Genomic DNA, 20,580 nt, shown 5'->3' with positions numbered 1-20,580 from the left:
ATACATATGCAAAAAAAGTAGTGGGGGAACTTCACCCTCAAACCGCCTAAATTTTGTGAAAAATCTACAAGTCAGGGAAAAAACAAGGTCAGTTATAAAATGTGATCTGTTTTTCTATTGGCTTCAGGGGAAAAGATACTGATATTACTGAAACAAAGTTGCTCTGTTCCTTACAATTCTGTACGATTTAGGTAAATAGTGTAATGCTTGTCTTTTCATCACCATATTTATATTTTACACTTGAAGTCGGGACCTTGAAGTTTTGCAGTTGGAGGGAGGTGCCTATTTACCACGTGACTTCGAAGGAGCCAATGAAGACAGTGTGTTGTTGCCAAATCTAATAGTACCAGCTGATTTGAAAATATTGTTTGGTATTTTAATAAGCGTAGTCAACGGGCGATATGGCAACGTCACACTAGTCTTGTCTTGTGATTGGCTGCCACCAACTGCAAACTTCTGCAAGCTTTCGTGGTCCCGACTTTAGGTAGGTAACTAATAGTATTAGATAAATCACTGAATACCACAGGTCAGTCAATACTTTTGTATAAATCTTTATGCTTTATTTACACATTTGAATATATAAATATTAAGTAAACGTAGTATAATTAATTTTACAACTAGGGTAGTTTATAACTAAGGCTCCTGGTAAATTTTAACTTCCTACATAACAAAACTGAAGTATCAAGTAAGAAAATAAAGAGGTTGAAAACTTCAAATAATTTAATTTCATCTGATTTAATAGAGAAAAAAAATTAGATTTTTCACTCAACTAGGCCTACTTTGAATTCAGATATTTTGTTCATTCTATAAAACATTACATTCACATAATAAAAAAAAAACTGTCTATTTTATTTACAGCGAAAAGTAACATTTTTTGCATTGAAAAATTTTCCCCCTTTAACAACTTAATCTTCAGTATGGTTTTTATCGTTTCACCAACTGAATTGAATGTGTCTGTACTGTTGTTGTTTAAAAGAAAGCAGAGGTAGTGATTCACAAACTTCTTCCTAAATTATTTTTAACTCTGTAATGTTGTGAAAATGATCGTATGTGCGAAACTTTGAGCACTTCAAACTGCAGATTCCTGGTAGTCCCTTAACCACCTAAAATATTTATTTTATAAACAAATCAAACTAGCTTATAGTAATTCAGTTATAGTATAATAAGCTGCGGAGTACCAAGTATTTAAATAAAATTTATTTACAATATGATCATCTTAGCTTTTACATCCACTAACTTATTATTTAATAGTGATCAATGAAGTAAATTGTCTACAGAAGATGATTTTTCACTGAATCGTTGGACTCGGCACTGACTGACTGTCCAGTAGTTTACAGAGGAGGAGCTTGTGGAGGCTGCCTGTTGTTGCATTGTTGGAATATTCTGTAGTAAGCGTAGTTCTTGATCGGCACAGAGCATTGGTTGCCCCCGAGGTAATGGATTCTTGCGTAGTCGTCACACGATATTTGGCCATCACCGTTGCAGTCCTGTTGCGGAGAAAAGTTGAGTTGTAAAGAAATCCTAAATATACTGAGAAAATACAATAGACTTTCAGCTATCCTCGATTATGTCAGGCTTTAAATCAATTAACTTTCAAAATTCAAGATCTTGGCTTGCCCCCAGCAGTAAATGTGAAGAAAATTCAACATGTTTACATATTTTGAAATAATAAATAATATTTTATATCTTGGAAAATTCTTGCTGTATAGGTAATTTTTAATTTTTCAACTAATTACATACTGTACTATAAATTAGTTTCTTACCCGTGCAAAACGAGTCATATAGTTGAAGATGGTGCTTGTTGCACAGTTGGGGTCCATTGTACAAGACTCGTATGCTGAAATCATAGTTATAACTTAATAATTGTATTTATGTTCTGTGTCATTTGTTCTTTGATATAGTTATTTTTATTGGGTTAACCTAACTTTCCTTGGAGAAAAGAGCTGTACACTATTAAAGTTAAGGTCAACAAGATGTTGCCAAAGTACGATCTAGTAAGACTGCTGGCTGAGTAGCTGAGTGGTCGCTTAGCAATCAAGAATCAAGAATTTGTATTCATCGTTAACGCTATGTACAACACATGCAATGGATGAACGTCATATTAGCCTAAAGTTTACAGGCAATAAGGCTAAATAAATATAAACGATAAAATATAAACAAGTGCAGTGTACATGCAAAAAGTATCAATCAAAAGCTTAGCAAGCTTAGCTCATGCTTAGCAATCAAAAGGTTGCCGGATATATTTTGAGAAAAGTTAGTAGCTTTTTGATGGTTTGAAACTAAACCCAGCTGTTCCTGATCATTTAGTTGAGGGTTTAAGGTGCTGAGGTGGTTTGAGCATGCATAAAAGTGTGAAAAATTGACTTTTGATTGTTGTTATGGGTATCTAATAAATGAAGAAATTCAATGTTGTCGCAATCCTAGGTGGTTAATAACATAAGGTAGAGGGGGTAAATTTGGTTGAGCGGGGGGCTGCGGCGCACAAAATAGCTTATATATACCGGGTGTTTCTAAATGAATATCTGGGTTTTAACGCTTTATAACTTTTATACTATTAAACTTACCACCATAAAATACGCATCATACGAAAAAGCAACTCAAAGAGTTTATGCCTTCCAAAGACACATTATTTAACAAAATCGATCCAGCAGAACTGTTGATTTAATTGTACAAAGTTAAAAAGTAATCTCCAACTTTTTTCATCACTAGAAATTCGGAGGTTGCTTGATGTTTTTGCAAATAACTTTTAAATGGTGAGGAAATCGACCAAAGTGGAAGGTAATATTCCGAAAGAGAATAAAATTTCCTACAATCTACTATTATGCATTTCATGAAAATACTCAATAAATGTGGCCTAAATTTGGCTTAAAATAAAAAAAGTGTGAAATTTAATGTTTGCTATGTTTATTGTCTACATTGAAGACGGGGATTTTCAATTTTTTCATTTTTGAGGCAATCTTTGGTACCTTTCTTGAGTATTTTCAAAAAATGCATAATAGTAGATTGTAGGAAATTTTATTCTCTTTCGGAATATTACCTTCCACTTTGGTCGATTTCCTCACCATTTAAAAGTTATTTGCAAAAACATCAAGCAACCTCCGAATTTCTAGTGATGAAAAAAGTTGGAGATTACTTTTTAACTTTGTACAATTAAATCAACAGTTCTGCTGGATCGATTTTGTTAAATAATGTGTCTTTGGAAGGCATAAACTCTTTGAGTTGCTTTTTCGTATGATGCGTATTTTATGGTGGTAAGTTTAATAGTATAAAAGTTATAAAGCGTTAAAACCCAGATATTCATTTAGAAACACCCGGTATATCGAGAACCAAAAGTCATATTAATACATTAGACATGACAAACTGTGCAAAAAAATGCGTTCTAAAAAAGATTATGTAGTAGTTTGACGGAAAACGACGAGATATTAGTAAAACTTACATTTTTGTATTAACGATAAGTTTAATCAGGAATTCAGATTTTTGTTGTTGTTTAGAACCACTGTTTTTTAATAACGAATTTGGAGAGTAGTATACAGTAGAGTAATAATATTTCTGTACTATAAAACTATTACAATACATAACTTAACAGCTATACAATGCTCAGATCCAATAAACCTAAAGTACAGTACAAGGCAAAGGTGTAACATGCGTCACGGTCATTGCTCTAGCTAGGCACCGTGCACAAAATTACTTACAAGAACCAAGAGTTATATGAATACGTTAGACATGTCAAACACTGTGCAGAAAAATGTGTGCTACAAAAATAATTAAGTAGTTATACATTTTACATGATAGAGGTATACATTTTTGTTATTACCATTCTTGGACTGCCATGTGGCGCCGGGTAGGACTGGGGCACCGGCGTCAAGCCAGTACTGACGGCCGATGAGGAAGGGGCCGCATAGACCAGCGAAGCAGCCTATGGTCAGGTTACATGCAGACGAGGCATCGCAAATACAAGCCACACAGTCTTCTGTGAAGTCTGGCAGGAACACGTTACGAGCATCTGAAACCAAATAAAGAATTATTGACATACTGCAAGTGAAAACAGCTGTTTTCAATATTTGAGTCTAGCAGTAGGTGGAGAAGGCATATTCAATACATGTGTTCAGAGCTACATGTAGTTTTTAGATATTCTTTACCACAAAGGCAAAATGAATCTGCTGGAGTCAATGACATCAGTTGTAAATGCTGGAGTCAATGACATCTATATAAATAAAATTAAAGTTTTGTCTGTACATTGCTCAGAATCATACAATTTTGGTTATTTTTACGTTTTATACATTAAAGAAGCCGAAACAAGTCTCATATAAATTTCTGTCTGTCTGTCTGTCTGTCTGTCTGTCTTTCTGTCTTTCTGTAACACTCAAGATGGCATTTTACGCAATCTTCTCCAGGAAAACGAGAGTACCTATCAAGATCCAAGTCATTTTAATGTATTCACTGGATTGGCGAGAGTGTCTTTAGCCATTAAAATATGGACTCAATACTTTGTAAATAAAATTACGGACGTTCAAAAATGCAGTTTTGTGCGATTTTTGTCAAGTTTTCGTCCAATTTTTATCACATAATCGTCTATGAAATAACGAACAGCTGTTCGGATCAAGATTATTTTTTCTAGCTGTCACTGATATGTTAACAAATGTTGTTTACAAATACCGCAACCATTTCCGATCACGTTTTGAAGGCAAATCCCATCCAAGTGAGATTTAAAACGTTTTTCTTGCATAAAGGATTGAATTAATCGCAAGTGGAATAATATAGTGTAACCGTAAATTACATTTAATAACTAGGCATCATCCAGGTCAGGGACCAGAGATTCTTTGTGTAGAAAATTGTTCAGGAGTTTTGATAACCAGAAAGAAGACATTGAATCAGTGTTGTATACGGCTGGGAAACTTAAATTTATTTATGATCGTCTACCAATAGCTTGTTTCTACAAGGTTCCACTCATTGACGGCGCTTCAATGGCGGTTGTGTAAAGTGTAAAGTAAAAAATCACAACTGCAGTGGGTGATTGTAATAGAGGTTTACGGATGATGCTAAACTCGATTTTACAATGTATCACTTTCTGTTCCTACCATTGACTATATACAGTCAATAGTTCCTTCTCACCGTGTGATGCAATCGCTTGACCATACAGCCAATAGGCCCATTGCCCATCTCTTGGGTACGTACGCAGAGAGCACAGAAAAAACGTACGCTTACCCAATTATTTAAAACAACCTTTTAGACGACGATCCTTAATACCGGTACTTTTCCCTAGAATACACGGCCTACCTAGGTACTTAAGAAATAAAATTACAAACGTCCAAAAACCCAACGTTGTGTGATTTTTGTCACATTTCCTTCTAATGTTAATAGATATACCAATCATTATTTAGGGGATACGTAATCTATTAAATAAAAAAAGTTGTTGTATAACGTTGTTTTTTTTTTAACTGACACCGATAAGTTTCCCTTAAGAGTTGTTTACAAATAAAACAATTATTGGGAAATAACTTTGATTGCCAATAACTTTTTACGATAAAATCCAAAACCAAGAGATCAATAACCTTGATTAACGCATATAATTGGTCGGATGTACTATAGTTCCTAGCTGTAAACGTTGGTTTTTGGTATACGGTACTGGTTCTTTTCCTTTGAACCGATTGGTAGCAGCAAGAATAATTTTTATGTGCCAACACAACACTGTAATTTACAAATTAGTTATCGTTGGTGTTGCGCCTTATTTATTACAGGCGTATTCAATTTAATTGATGTCTTAACTGTATAATTTTTGCTTTTTCTGTCTGGATTCCAAAATGTTAGTTTATGCTAAGAAAACGATAACGCATTTTAGTCAAACATTTATTCAGCAAACCATGAATTGTTCAAACGCTTTGAACGTTGTTTATGTATCAATAGTTCGTGGCCTATTTTGGTAATTTTCATTATAAACTACCAATCTAAATCGTCTATAGATTTACTGTACTTCATTTCATATAGCAAACCGATTCATATAGCATTTCGACAGAATTTCGGGTCATCTTCGGTTCAAGCAAATATAAATTGTTATGATAAAATTTTATGACATTAACAAAGATTTCAAATACAAATTTTATATGTACTTTGTTATGCTAAAGCGTAGCAAATTCCCTAATTAAGTTCTGTATTTTTGTGTGTGTATGTCTGTTGGTAACGCATTAATGTCCTTATGTCTCAGTGTTTCAAGGAAAGGACAAAAGCACCTTGATAATGAAAATGTCAACCCAAATAAAGTGTTAAATTTTGAGGTTGAGATAGTACCTTAAATACTTTTTAACCATTGTGGAAAGTAGCTTTCAATTATAGGCCTACCTTAGGGCTATGTCTTATAGATATATAAAGCATTTTTTAGTTTAATCATTGGATTTGACATATGGACCAACACGACCCAGTTAAATTTAATTGCGAAGCTTTAGTTTTGGCTTGAAACTGTCAGATACTGTATTTGCGAAGGTTTATATATAATAGTTTTGTCAGCATATCTGAAAGTATACAAACCAACTGCTGTGCTTTATATAAGAAGGTTTTAACTGACTATGATAAGATCCCCGTGCGTAGAACGGGCACACAGCTAGTCAGTTGTAAATTAATGTTTCTGTCTTTAAACAATTTTACCGCTGACAAGTTCACTACACTAAAATATCTACACTAAATTACAAAGTGATGTCGTTGACTATTGGAAAGGTGATGACTAAAATCTTTTATAGGTCTCTACTTCAATTCTAAATTAACGCTACAGTACTTTTCAATTGATTAATGTTTTAAAAGCTTATACATTTTCAATATTCCCATCTAAAACGTAGAAAATAAAAAGAAATAACAAAATCTAATAACACTGTTGTTTATGAAGTGCTGATTATACTAGCCAGTAAGGAATTATACACAGGACTGTCCCATCGTAAAACCCAAGATTACTTATGCAAAGTATACACTATGCAACCAATATTGACTACACAATGTATGTAATTATGCTCAGTAGCATTGCATGATGTAACCAACCTTTTCTATTTCTAGTTCTCAGTGTATTTACTTTTGTTGACTTGTTCATAAGCTATTCCAATGTCAATTTTATCAATTTATTCAGATGAATCAGAACTTATAGCTGCTATTTGTTCATGTTACCTCATAAGTTCTGTGATACTGATGTCCCCTAGTCCTCCCAGGTAGGTGCATAAATAGCTTATCCCTTTCGTTGCTACTTAAGAAATTAATTAATCTACAATTCTCGCAAGATCCTCTAGCATTGTTTCTTAGCTGTCCATTCATTTCTTTTCATTTGTCCCAGGATAAGAATGATGTATTTCTAATGACATTTCTGTCCTTGACACCTGCTGTGATGCCTTCTTCAAAATGATATTGTCTTGTAACAATCAATTTAATGACTCCCGACTGTCTCAAACAATACGACCCCCTGGGACTCTCGGCTTGCTTTCGCTCCTAGGAATCATAGCGCTGTTGGTGTATGATGTCATGTTACATTGAGATTGAATGACAAAAGTTTAACATGTCAGCGTATTGTGCTCCAATAGTCCTAGCCCTGAGAATGGTTTAAGGCAAGTTTTTGAACTGTATTCAGCTGTCATTGGGCTTTTACAAAATGATCCGTTCTAGAAACACTGGTCTTAGTGAGTAACAAAGTAATCGTCCAATTAGTTCTACGATCGACTTTTGGATACTGATGTTAGACATCGCATCAAGACCAACTGCAGCTATTGGTTTTTATTTTATAAGACATCAAAGTGTGCTAGAGTCTAAAATTCCATTTTTTTATCTCGGTTTTAGTTTCTGTCATAGTTAGTGACATAAAAGATACTATAGTTTGCAATAAGTTCTTTCAATTGGTTAAAAGTTCACAACAATCTACCTACAGAAATCAGTAATGTAAATCAGCCCACCTTGTCAATTCAATTGTGTGCAATGTTGATTCCAAAACTAGCTACAAATCCACGGATGAGACCAAGAGTTCCATTCATAGTTAAAGCATAGATACTTCATACAGGTACTAATATAATTTTAATATTACTGCATTTGTGGTTAAAGATTCTAAACCCTTCACACTCACAGCCACTTAGATATCGTGTTTTGTAAGTTTGAAGAGGCGATCACAACAATGAGTTTTGTTTGTTGCATCACTGACAGTGATCTTCAGTGTTGCATCACTGTTCTGCCCACTACTTCCGCCGACGTCTGACCCAGTCTTGTTTAGTTGGTACACCTGTATCCGTTAAAACGATTACGCACCGTTGTCATAGAAACCTTCAATATCCAAAAGCCAATGATAAAACACACATATTCGTGGATCAGCTGGGGCCTGTTTCATAATAAACTACAAACTAATATTATTAGTAAATCAGCTGATTGGCGATTGTCCAATGCAGATCTAAATGTAAATTACAAGTTACAGCTTGTAACTTGTAGTTTATTATGAAACTGAGCCCTGAAAACAGTTTAAGGTATATTTATGACTGTTAAGGGCGATTTTGGTTATGAAATTGAATCCTTGTTTTACAAACTTAAAAACTGTTTAGAACGATTTCGTAAACTGTCATCTAATATTTTTTACAACAGAAGTAAAGCACACACTAAATACGGTAATTAAAAGAATCAAATCAAAATCAACCCATCTTAACTGCCTATTAAGCTATACACGCATAACCATCGTAATTATTACAACTTATATCCAACATCCAAGTTTAGCAATCAGCACGTAACAAAAGCAAGCAATGCACACAACTACAGCAAGCGAATGTTATTCTAACCTTAGATTAGGAAACATTTTGTCGACTAGCGTACAAAAGTGAAGCATTCATCAAACAAAATTAAAGACTTCCGATTATACAATAGGCTTACTAGTAGGATCGATAATCAAAGCTGGTAGTTGGACGTTGGTTAATCCAAAGATGAATCGATGGCGATAAATGAATTGAATCTTCCACTTTGTTACCAATCAGTAATCAAACTGATAACTAGAAGCCTTTTTCAATATGACGACCTTCTATTATCAATAAAACCACTTTAATAGGTCTTCCACAGTCTTTTATGGATCTAAAAATAATTGTAATCTTGGCACACGCGAATCCTCAACATATATCTTCTGCTTATCACATGTGTTCATCTCTGATACGTGTGCGCGATCTCGTTTGCTCGTTTTATAGGCAACAAGGACCTCATAAAATGTAAAATATGCTGTACCGTATCGGGGTGAGCCTATTGTTATCGTTGGACGTTGGACAAAAAGTACCTATAATTTAAGCCTTGGTAAAACGCTTCTCTGCTTGCTTTGAATATGGTCCTCACCTCGTAATAGAGTATATATATGGTAAATCGTTAAATCACATTATTTCAAACACGCAAGATAGAAGATTATTACTAAATTGCGTATTATGCATGATAACACTTTTATTCTATGTGTGTGTTATGTGGTGTATAAAACATGTTCAGCACAGCAGCTTGACTTTGTTTTCAAACTGTTTGATTAACAATGTGATTTTTCCACTACTGATTTGAATTCATTTAGAATACAATCGCTGTTTACTAGATAATAGCACAAACTCAGTATTCATCGTAATGGGTTTACGTAAAGAAATCAAACAGATTTCGAAACAGGTTCTAAACCAGTTAAATCTGGAGTTTAAACACTTACAAGACGTGAAGAGTAAGTAGTGTAGAAAGATTCCATAATCTTCTATTACCGGTAACTGCCAACTTAAACAAAATTACTTCAACTTCAATTAAGCTAAGAGTTACTGATATAGTAAACCCAGTGCGAAGAACAATGACAAAACCATTCTAGAAATCCCATCTCTTCTTTTATCTGCAGATTCCTATGAACTAGTGGCTTGTAGGGGCAATAGCCCCTATATATATGTAATATATTCTAATAATTATTTTGTACAAATTATTAGTCTCATGGGTTACCGTACCCTAACTTGAATTATCGTTTAAATTTTTGTATATTATAATAATGTATAATAGTTATCACATACCTGCATAATTCATTTTTATGTCTACTCTGTTTAGGATAAAAATTCGGGAGGACTCTTCATGTGGTGTGTTTATAACATAAATTTTCTAATCATAATACAACAAAAGAACATTTTCAATAAAAATCTTTATGACTATTAATTAAATATATATACATTTCTTTGAATATAGACAAATTCACTTAGAAAAGCACAACACATAGAGATAATGTCATCTTCCAAATTGTAAAATACTAATTCTGTAACAAAATCTCTCTGAAAACAACATTTGTTGTATAATATCCATTTTGGTCCATTCCTTGGTCTTTATTTGGTTCTACAGTATTACTATTTTAACGTCATCTGGCCGCTTTACCCGGCTAAATGCAACATAAAGTTGACCATGGGTAAACACTGGTTTTTTTTCAAATAAATGCCAACTTTTGAGAAGGTTTGGCCTTGCGCTTTATTTATAGTAATAGCGAAAGCTAATCGCAATAGGAATTGAATCCTTGTAAATTTAAAGGGCATATTAGGATCTGTAGATATTAGTTTTATTTTTGGCATGGAAAATATGTTCCCTTTGCCTACTCCAGTAATTACTTCTAACTTTACACTTTTTTCAGACATACCCAACACAACCAATCGTACTCCATTAACTAATCCTTTTAAAACTAATTTGTGTGGTGGCATTCCAGATGGTGTAATTGAATTTATAAACTCAATTGGTATGTTCAACCTCTCTGTAGGGTCTTCTGAATACTGTAGTATTCCTTATAGTCTCCTTCGATGATTTTTAATACTTCTTTATTTAAATCATCACATTGTTCATTTAAAGGACATACAATTATTTTTGATTGGAGTAGTTTTGAATATTTTATGGATTTATTGAGTTGCCATAAACAATTGCACAATCAGACAGAACAAAGTTATCTTGAATGTCAATTGCCGGTGTTGCCCTATTGCTCTCTAAGGTTCCATTACCTAAGCGTAGAAGCCAATCACAAAATGTTGTTTCATTTTCATTTGCACGCATGTTTACTTTCAAATGTACTATAGTTACATACAGTACATATACATACAGTACTACCTTTGACTATTAATACAACTTCTGTAGCCAATAGTCAATGATATTACCATATGCTTTAAATAAAGTAAAACCACATGTTTTAAAGTAAACAAAGCAGACATGACCTAGATTCCCATGCTATTTAAATGTGAATTATTTTATTCTGTAATAATTTTTTGGTGCATAATTAAGAAAAATGAATATTTTTCCCCAAAATTTCATGCCCAGACCTTTAAAATGAGACCTCTCCCAGCTTTCTACGGCATCCAGTTCGCTCACAATTTCATTGTAAAATTTTGGGCTTACGGAATTAGATATATGGAAATTACAAGTTACAGCTTGTAACTTGTAGTTTATTATGAAACTGAGCCCTGAAAACAGTTTAAGGTATATTTATGACTGTTAAGGGCGATTTAATGTTGGTTATGAAATTGAATCCTTGTTTTACAAACTTAAAATCTGTTTTAGAACGATTTCGTAAACTGTCATCTAATATTTTTAACAAAAGGAGTAAAGCACACACTAAATACGGTAATTAAAAGAATCAAATCAAAATCAACCCATCTTAACTGCCTATTAAGCTATACACGCATATCGTAATTATTATAACTTATATCCAACATAAAAAGTTTAGCAATCAGCACGTAAGTTAACACAAAAAGCAAGCAATGCACACAACTACAGCAAGCGAATGTTATTCTAACCTTAAGATTAGGAAACATTCTGTCGACTAGCGTACAAAAGTGAAGCACACATCAAACAAAATTAAAGACTTCCGATTATACAATAGGCTTAGTAGGATCGAAAATCAAATCTGGTAGTTGGACGTAGATTAATCCAAAGATGAATCGATGGCGATAAATGAATTGAATCTTCCACTTTGTTACCAAACAGTAATCAAACTCATAACTAGAAGCCTTTTTACAATATGACGACCTTCTATTATAAATAAAACCACTTTAATATGTCTTCCACCGTCTTTTATGGATCTAAAAATAATTGTAATCTTGGCACACGCGTATCCTCAACATATATCTCCTGCTTATCACCTGGGTTCATCTCTGATACGTGTGCGCGATCTCGTTTGCTCGTTTTATAGGCAGCAAGGACCTCGTAAAAAGTAAAATATGCTGAACCGTATATTGGGGTGAACCTATTGTTATCGTTGGACGTTGGACAAAAAGTACCTATAATTTAAGCCTTGGTAAAACGCTTCTCTGCTTGCTTTGAATATGGTCCTCACCTCGTAATAGAGTATATATATGGTAAATCGTTAAATCACATTATTTCAAACACGCAAGATAGAAGATTATTACTAAATTGCGTATTATGCATGATAACACTTTTATTCTATGTGTGTGTTATGTGGTGTATAAAACATGTTCAGCACAGCAGCTTGACTTTGTTTTCAAACTGTTTGATTAACAATGTGATTTTTCCACTACTGATTTGAATTCATTTAGAATACAATCGCTGTTTACTAAAGATAATAGCACAAACTCAGTATTCATCGTAATGGGTTTACGTAAAGAAATCAAACAGATTTCGAAACAGGTTCTAAACCAGTTAAATCTGGAGTTTAAACACTTACAAGACGTGAAGAGTAAGTAGTGTAGAAAGATTCCATAATCTTCTATTACCGGTAACTGCCAACTTAAACAAAATTACTTCAACTTCAATTAAGCTAAGAGTTACTGATATAGTAAACCCAGTGCGAAGAACAATGACAAAACCATTCTAGAAATCCCATCTCTTCTTTTATCTGCAGATTCCTATCGTAGGCCGTATTGATGATGGTAGATGTGCATTCCACTCAAGAAAACAAACATCATAAATTGAATTGGCCTTGGGATTGCCCACATACGGATACAAAACCATTGTCGCGGGTGGACCAATTGTAGATTCATTCTCTGGGCATGCAGCCTTGACCGTAGGTGCCGAGACCAGTTCAAATTTACGGGAATTATAGTAAATATGGCTTGCTAATAGAATAATTATCGTCAATACTCAGACAAATACGATAATTCCCGTACATCTGAACTAAGTGGTCCATGCACTCAGCGGTCAAGGTCGGGTGATAATTATTGCACTTACGATCTTTACTTATACTTATATTATTTGTCGTATTTCTAAAAGGTCTAAAATGTATAATACACTAAAATTAACGTATTTTCAAACCCCATACGTAAACGGTTGTGTACAGTAATTAATTGTATCTTGTGCCAGTGCCAGAGTGGGTTCTGAAGAATCAGACATCCTGGAGATTGTTTTTGGTTCCGCGAGGATACATAAGACGTAAATCCCAACAAGTCACTGGTTATTGCGTCGAGGGCAACCCAAATTCCGCAACAAGAGAAGATTTTGAAGTCCTTCCTCTTCGTTCTCAGTGAGAAATGAATATGGGATAGCATTATAATTAAAATAAAACTGAATATGACGTTTCAAACACTCTTCATTGCAATTGTCCAAAAGTTAAGTGAACGTTTGTTTGCAAGGTTAGCACAAAATTAAACCGTGTTTAAAAGAAACTAGCCTATAAAGACCGCACAAATCGTTGTTTCTTCTGAAGCTTATCAATAAATTAGTAAACTATCGAATATTATTTTTTATAGGGTCCAGTGCATTAGTTTTGGGACCGAGGGACCCATTTTCAAATCAGATATCAAATTGACGAGAGTTTACAACCGAAAATCAAGCGTCGTTCTGTTCCGAATGTAGGTGTGACCAGCTTTATGTTTTGATGTACCTAGTTTAAAATGCAAAAATGTTTGTTTCGAGTCGATATGTGTGTATTGACGAAAACTTTTGTTGGATATAAACTTTCTCAGATTTGATAATTTGATAGTGGGTAAATTGATCTGAAACTAGTAATTAACTAGATAATCTACAAGACTGAAGACGAACATTCGTGCGTTTAACTTTATATATTCAACTTAAAAATTTATTTCTTTTCGTATTATCGTATGCATACTGAAATACAGAACATGTTTGAGTTCTTTTGGTACACAACATTTTGTATGAAACCATAGTATATTGTTACTTTGCTTTGACGAGTAGACTAATATTAGGAAGTACAGTAGTACCGTTATCAAAATTTAGGTTGTTTTAGGGGAAGAAAACTATCATCTCCACTTGATTACACCTTTTAAAACAATAGCCTAACAGCTGAGGTTTACCAAAACGTCGATCAGCTGCAACATACATTAGATAAAAATAAAAAATAAAACTGGTGGAAGATTTTCCCTTCAAACCACATAAACAGATATATACCGGTAACACGAGTCATTATAACACAAATATTATAGATATATTTAGAACAAAAATAATCACCTCCTAAGCTAATCAGCAAGAACTTGGCCTATATAAATGGCGGTGATGAAATGTTTCACGAAGGCGTGTAACAAATGCCCCATAAGATGTCAGTGTATGACATTGCACATGTCATGCGTGTTGTCATAGTCGTGGCTTCCGTAATGTCAGGGTCTCTGGTGTGGTTTATTAGTGTTTGTCATCAAAGTTCATACAAGTACGTAATTGGATCATAGGGCAGCGGTTGTACTCACCTTTGGCTGTGGTGGTATTGTCACAATTCAACCATGAATAAAATGTCAAGCGCAATGGAAATAGCGATAAGAAATAATTTGTAACTACATGTGCTAAAATATCTCCGCACGTATAAACGCGTTTTTACTGGTGTTGATGTGTTTTTTTCAACGCATTGTCTGCATATTGTTTAAATTAGCGAATCACGTATAATATAGTACGTAGAATACAATAGATTTTATTTCCTTTCCGCTTAGTAATAAATAATCTGAATACTAACTTATTTAAATGTATGTTTGACGTGATTTCCTCGTTTAAGTATTATTATAGTAACACTGGATATAGTTTTACAGTATTTTCATGATTATCAACCATAGAACGTACGCGAGGTATTTTGTTATTTAACTGTTTACATGAGTATTGCCAAAAGTTGATTTGACTTGAGTGGTTTGACATGCTGATTCCTGAGTCAGCTGGTTCAGAAACGCATCGTCAGCGAAAAGACCGACAATAAAACTTCCTTAGTTATTATTCAGACTAAACATTTTTACCTTTATGTGATCGAATTTTTGTCATCTTGTTCAAGCTCCATTCATGTAAATTTAACTTTAATCAATGGCCAGATTTTAAGTGATTGAGGATCAGACTGATTTTTAGTTGCTTACAAAAGTTATACTTAATAGATTTCAGTTTAAAAAGGGTGCAACGGTAGGTGTGTATAGTTATTAATCATTAAAAAATATTGACATTTCATTTAACAAAAATAATAGAACTCAAGTAAAATGAGAAAAGAACATTACCGGTACTACAAACCATTACTAAACCAACTCTTTCGCTTCTCTGTATCATTAAAAATTATTTGATCGTTATTATCATACAACTGTTTCAAGTACCTAACTCCCAGACAATGTGGCCGGTAAAATCAAAACAAATCTTTAGACCGGTAAAAATCAAATATGTTACATTTTAATCGTGCAGCTAATTCGACAAAAATTGACTCTAGTTGATTGAGTACTCAAAACACTATTGTATTTCCCCAGAAAAAAATCTTTTGCCGATTTCCTTATAGTGTCAACATCTGACACTTCATGCTGAAGATTAGGGTAAGGAGTTGAAATGTTAATAAAAATAAGGTTTTTAAAAGTTGTGTTATGTTGAGGAATTTCCAAGCATTAGTGGTTACGGAAATCACATATCTGTGTTTATTTTGAACGTTGCAATTAATTTACACCAATCAAGTAATCATATTCTTTCTTTAAAATCACGAAAGTTTTACTTTTTGTAAAAAACTAAATTAAAAAATTAATTACAGTACGGTACCAAATATTGTATTTCACCTTGATACGAATATATTGTGACTACTCATGTCCTGGAAGTCCTACACGTACATTTCATCACGGAGGAAAACCAAACGTTGACGTTGACATACATTTCGTAAAACGCTACATTTTCATGAAACTTGACTCTTACAAATTCCTTTTTATACTTGGAATATAGCTTTCTCACAGAGAGCGCATTATCAGAATAGTTTGGGGTGGCAAAGGGATTTTATAAAAACATTTGTCGTCAAAAAGTACAATGTTCATTTAAATTAAATCATCAAAACTATTGCAGTTTCATTAAATCGCATGCCCGTTTTTACAACCAACTTTAACTGTAATTGTATGGACATTGTAAATTTATTGTAATGTGTGTAACGGCAATATATTTCTTCCGATATAATTATTTAACTAATACTAGTGGCTTGTAGGGGCAATAGCCCCTATATACAGTAAATGTAATATATTCTAATAATTATTTTGTACAAATTATTTGTCTCATGGGTTACCGTACCCTACCTTGAATTATCGTTTAAATTTTTTGTATATTATAATAATGTATAACAGTTATCACATACCTGCATAATTCATTTTTATGTCTGCTCTGTTTAGGATAAAAATTCAAAAGGACTCTTCATGTGGTGGGTTTGTAACATAAATTTTCTAATCATAATACAGCAAAAGAACATTTTCAATAATCTTCACTATTAATTAAATATATATACATTTTTTTAATATAGACAAATTCACTTAGAAAAACACAACACATAGAGATAATGTCATCTTCCAAATTGTAAAATACTAATTCTGTAACAAAATCTCTCTGAAAACAACATTTGTTGTGTAGTATCCATTTTGGTCCATTCCTTGGTCTTTATTTGTTTCTATTTCTATTTTAACGTCATCTGGCCGCTTTACCCGGCTAAAAGCAACATAAAGTTGACCATGGGTAAACACTGTTTTTTTTTTCAAATAAATTCCAACTTTTGGGAAGGTTTGGCCTTGCGCTTTATTTATAGTAATGGTGAAAGATAATCGCAATGGGAATTGAATCCTTTGTAAATTTAAAGGGCATATTAGGATCTGTAGATATTAGTTTTATTTTTGGCATGAAAAATATGTTCCCTTTCCCTACTCCAGTAATTACTACTAACTTTACACTTTTTTCAGACATACCCAACACAACCAATCGTACTCCATTAACTAATCCAGACCCTATTTCTTATGAGCATCACTATTGAACCAACTTTTAAAACTAATTTGTGTAGTGGCATTCCAGATGGTGTAATTGAATTTATAAACTCAATTGGTATGTTCAACCTCTCTGTAGGGTCTTCTGAAACTACTTCATAATTACTGTAGTAGATTTTTAATACTTCTTCATTTAAATTATCACAATGTTCATTTAAAGGACATACAATTATTTGATTGGAGTAGTTTTGAATATTTTCTAGATTTATTGAGTTGCCATAAACAATTGCACAATCAGAGAGAACAAAGTTATCTGGAATGTCAATTGCCGGTGTTGCACTATTGCTCTCTAAGATTCCATTACCTAATATAAGCGTAGAAGCCAATCACAAAATGCTGTTTCATTTTCATTTGCACGCATGTTTACTTTCAAATGCACTATAGTTACATACAATACATATATTACATACTACCTTTAACACTATTAATACAACTTTTGTAGCCAATAGTCAATGATATTACCATATGCTTTAAATAAATCTAAACCACATGTTTTAAAGTAAACAAATCGGACATGACCTGGATTCCCATGCTATTTAAATGTGATTTATTTTATCCTGTAATAACCTTTTGGTGCATAAGTAAGAAAAATGAGCATTTTTCCCCAAAACTTCATGCCCAGACCTTTAAAATGAGACCCCTCCCAGCTTTCTACGGCCTCCAGTTCGCTCACAATTTCATTGTAAAATTTTGGGCTTACGGAATTAGATATATAGATATAGTTTTGTCGTAAATAGAAAAAAAAATAAATAAAAGCAAGTACGAGGACGGTGGTATACGGTGTGTTTTTATTTAAGATATTAAATAAAAACACACCGTTGCTGGATTTAAAATCACAATTAATTAATAGTACTGTATTTACTTTTTTATACACAAGTTTATGAGATATGATTAAATAGCTGTTTTCCAGCTTATACACTAAGGGTAATTTTTAATGGGCATAGTTGTTTTTTTAGCAAGATAAAAGCACTTAACCGATTCTAACGTTCAAAAAGAGTTCTGGAAGTATGAAATATTGTTAAAACATAGAAATACATTATTCAATTGTGATTTACATGAAACTGCCGCGTAATTGTTGAAATGCTTTATTACAACTCTACAATGTTCTGCAACATCAAACCTTAATCAATAGTTTACAACGATTTTGTTGGTCAAAACAAGTTGCAAAGATATTATGTAATCGCTGGGTTCCTAAGAAATCATCTTTTTTGTCGATTAAATGGCCTACTTTGATATTAAAGCTACAAAGTTTAAACTGACCAAGAAGATCCGAGTACAAATATTTCTGTTCTTCTGATAGTTTTATGTGAAATACTAAAAAATGTCATGGAACTATTTATAGTGGCTTAATACATTGCACTGTATTTATAAGTGGTCATTATAATTAGTTGGTTTATTTCTTGAAATGATTCATTAAATCGAATTGCATTCATTCGTAGATCCTAAACAAAATAAAAGTGATATGCTACATACAACTCATTTACATTCTTAATTAAGTAAATTGTATTATACTATAAATATTATTTCATTTATAACAGTTTCCGATGTCTGTAACAACTTCAATGACGCCACTATGATAATATTGTTTAATCGTGTCTTCCACGGTCCATGGGGGCCTTTACTTGCGATTCATAAAATTATTATTAAGTTAAAAAGTTAGTCTATATTTTTAGTTAATTATTTAGTTACGTTTCCAGTACAGTATTCATTTTACAACATTAACACACAAATTGTATTGGTGATCAAATTAACTTGTTGAATTAGTAATGGACCAATTCCTATTAGAACTGCAGTAATTTTGTAATAATCATATTGTAAACTAGCAGAGTACCCGTCCTTCGTACGGGGTTGGCATGTAAGCTTAAAATGCTTATTGCAGTTATACTCAAGCTTTACGTTTGCTATGGGGGAGGACACAGTTTGATACAAATTTGCATCTTTAAATTTACGATATACTATGGTATTACACATCTAGCATAGCCATAATGTTCTACCACTTCACCTAAACAATAAAGAAAAATAAATTATGAAAATTAAAAAAAAATCATGACAGTAAAAACATAAACATAACTGTTAACAATCCTACTTTGACAGTTCTCATTGCGTATCACAGTTTTTTGTTGCTGCTTAGTTCAAGGGAGTATGTTTTATCTATGGTTCAAATTAGCTGATTACATAAATGCCATAAAAATAGTGCTGCACTCTGTTGGTAAATCTTACAACTTTTTAATGCTTTTGCATATCATAGAACCAACTTTTTTGTTGAAACATGCTGACCAAATTCTTTAATTTCCTTTAAATATGAATACTCATAAGGTTAACATGGGGAACTACAGAGCCACTGGGGTGGAGCCCGAAAGGATTTTTGAGATAAGAATATGCCTATATGTTAATCGGGAATGTGAGCTATCATCATGCCAAATTTCAGCCCAATCCGTCCAGTGGTTTATGCGTGATTGAACTTCAAACAAACAAACAAACAAACAAACACACAAACTTTCACATTTATAATATTAGTAAGATAAGATATGCGATTCTTATATTTCTAACATTCTTTTATTTCTAAAATTTAAGTTCAGGTTTCAAAATTCTGTATTCATGCAATAAAAAGTTCCCAATTATCACACAAGGCAAGTGCGGAAATAGATAAATTTAATTAATTAAATGCAGTGCACAGTAACAGTATAGTGTATTCCATTCCATCGATTATTATTGACAATTAATTAAAGTTTAAATAATATATACAAATTAAATTAATTACGTCCTCCAACAAATTGTAATTGCATGACTGCAGTATCAAATTGGTCAGTTATTTTGTCTATGTTTTAAATTGTTTTTTTTTTTTTATTGTAATTACTCAACATTGTTTACCTGGCTGTTCCAACAGTAGTGCTGACACACTGACAACGACACACACTAACACACAGATACACCAGTGTGTTGACGCCATGGTGGTGGACGGAGTACTGAGCTGGCTATACTAGTGTGCGTATATCACACCTACTACCACCACCACTGTACCGGCGTTATCCCATCTCCTTTGGAATACCCATAGGTGCCGATCCAAGAGTGACTAGTCTTTCCCCATATTCAACCACAAGTGGAGCAAGACGATGAAACAAAGGGATACACAATTGAACAACTCCCACCTCATAGATTTTACAATATGGCTGCGTTTTTCTGACTGGATCTTAGTTCGACTGAGCTACTGTAAGATACATGTTTTTTCTTGCTCATACAAATCTGAAAAGAATATTCATTATACAGGATTGTCAACGTGAACTAAAGCATTAAAAGTATCAAGTATTTTAAGAAAAATATAATAATAGTACTTTGATATTAGCAAAATGCTCAATCAACTGTGTTCTGTTTGAGACAAAACAAATTTTTCATTACACTGTCTCAAAAACAG

At 33.1% G+C, this 20,580-nt stretch overlaps 1 protein-coding gene across 1 annotated transcript; it reads right to left on the bottom strand.

Annotated features, from left to right (window-relative positions):
• Positions 1 to 612: 612 nt before the first annotated feature.
• LOC128990204 (invertebrate-type lysozyme 3-like) lies at positions 613 to 20,158 on the bottom strand. Its single transcript, XM_054412494.1, has 4 exons — positions 20,040 to 20,158; positions 3,815 to 4,003; positions 1,764 to 1,837; positions 613 to 1,487 (listed from the first exon to the last, which is right to left on the bottom strand). The coding sequence occupies exons 1-4, from the start codon at positions 20,116 to 20,118 to the stop codon at positions 1,332 to 1,334; spliced, it is 498 nt and encodes a 165-aa protein (XP_054268469.1). The 5' UTR covers positions 20,119 to 20,158; the 3' UTR covers positions 613 to 1,331.
• Positions 20,159 to 20,580: the final 422 nt, after the last annotated feature.

Source organism: Macrosteles quadrilineatus, unplaced genomic scaffold, assembly GCF_028750875.1.
Source record: "Macrosteles quadrilineatus isolate MER2022 unplaced genomic scaffold, UCM_ALF_1.0 Scaffold_3__2_contigs__length_128488019, whole genome shotgun sequence".
Taxonomy (NCBI): domain Eukaryota; kingdom Metazoa; phylum Arthropoda; class Insecta; order Hemiptera; family Cicadellidae; genus Macrosteles; species Macrosteles quadrilineatus.
Note: the sequence above shows the minus strand (reverse complement) of the source record. Positions and strands in the feature narration are given on the sequence as shown.

Coding starts and splice junctions, on each gene's coding strand:
- LOC128990204 (XM_054412494.1), bottom strand. CDS start 20,118: ATGGCGTCAACACACTGGTGTATCTGTGTGTTAGTGTGTGTCGTTGTC. Junction 1,838..3,814: donor CACATGGCAGTCCAAGAATG/GTAATAACAAAA, acceptor CTATGATTTCAG/CATACGAGTCTTGTACAATG. Junction 1,488..1,763: donor ATATGACTCGTTTTGCACGG/GTAAGAAACTAA, acceptor TCTCCGCAACAG/GACTGCAACGGTGATGGCCA.